At 56.6% G+C, this 228-nt stretch overlaps 1 protein-coding gene across 1 annotated transcript in view; it reads left to right on the top strand.

The window, feature by feature from the left end:
• Positions 1-182, top strand: part of LOC104405982 (solute carrier family 12 member 5-like) — a gene marked incomplete at both ends in the record, with an annotated part of 4,118 nt that extends 3,936 nt beyond the window's left edge. The window contains 1 exon segment of the mRNA XM_010014834.1: positions 1-182. Within this exon segment, the coding sequence (XP_010013136.1) occupies positions 1-182 (182 nt within the window).
• Positions 183-228: the final 46 nt, after the last annotated feature.

The raw sequence follows: 228 nt of genomic DNA, 5'->3' as shown, positions 1-228 counted from the left end.
CTTATCCACGACAAAAATGCCACCCCCTCCTCCAGCAGCTCCCAGTCCCCTGGTGACGAGGTGGAGACGGCCCCTGAGAAGGTGCATCTCACCTGGACCAAGGAGAAGTCTGTTGCTGAGAAGAACAAGAGCAAGAGCCCCGTCAGCCCTGAAGGCATCAAGGACTTCTTCAACATGAAGCCGTATGGTCCCACATGCTATCACCCCATCCCACCTGCATCCCACATC

The sequence above is a fragment of the Nestor notabilis genome, unplaced genomic scaffold (genome assembly GCF_000696875.1).
Source record: "Nestor notabilis isolate BGI_N333 unplaced genomic scaffold, ASM69687v1 scaffold19955, whole genome shotgun sequence".
Taxonomy (NCBI): domain Eukaryota; kingdom Metazoa; phylum Chordata; class Aves; order Psittaciformes; family Psittacidae; genus Nestor; species Nestor notabilis.
Note: the sequence above shows the minus strand (reverse complement) of the source record. Positions and strands in the feature narration are given on the sequence as shown.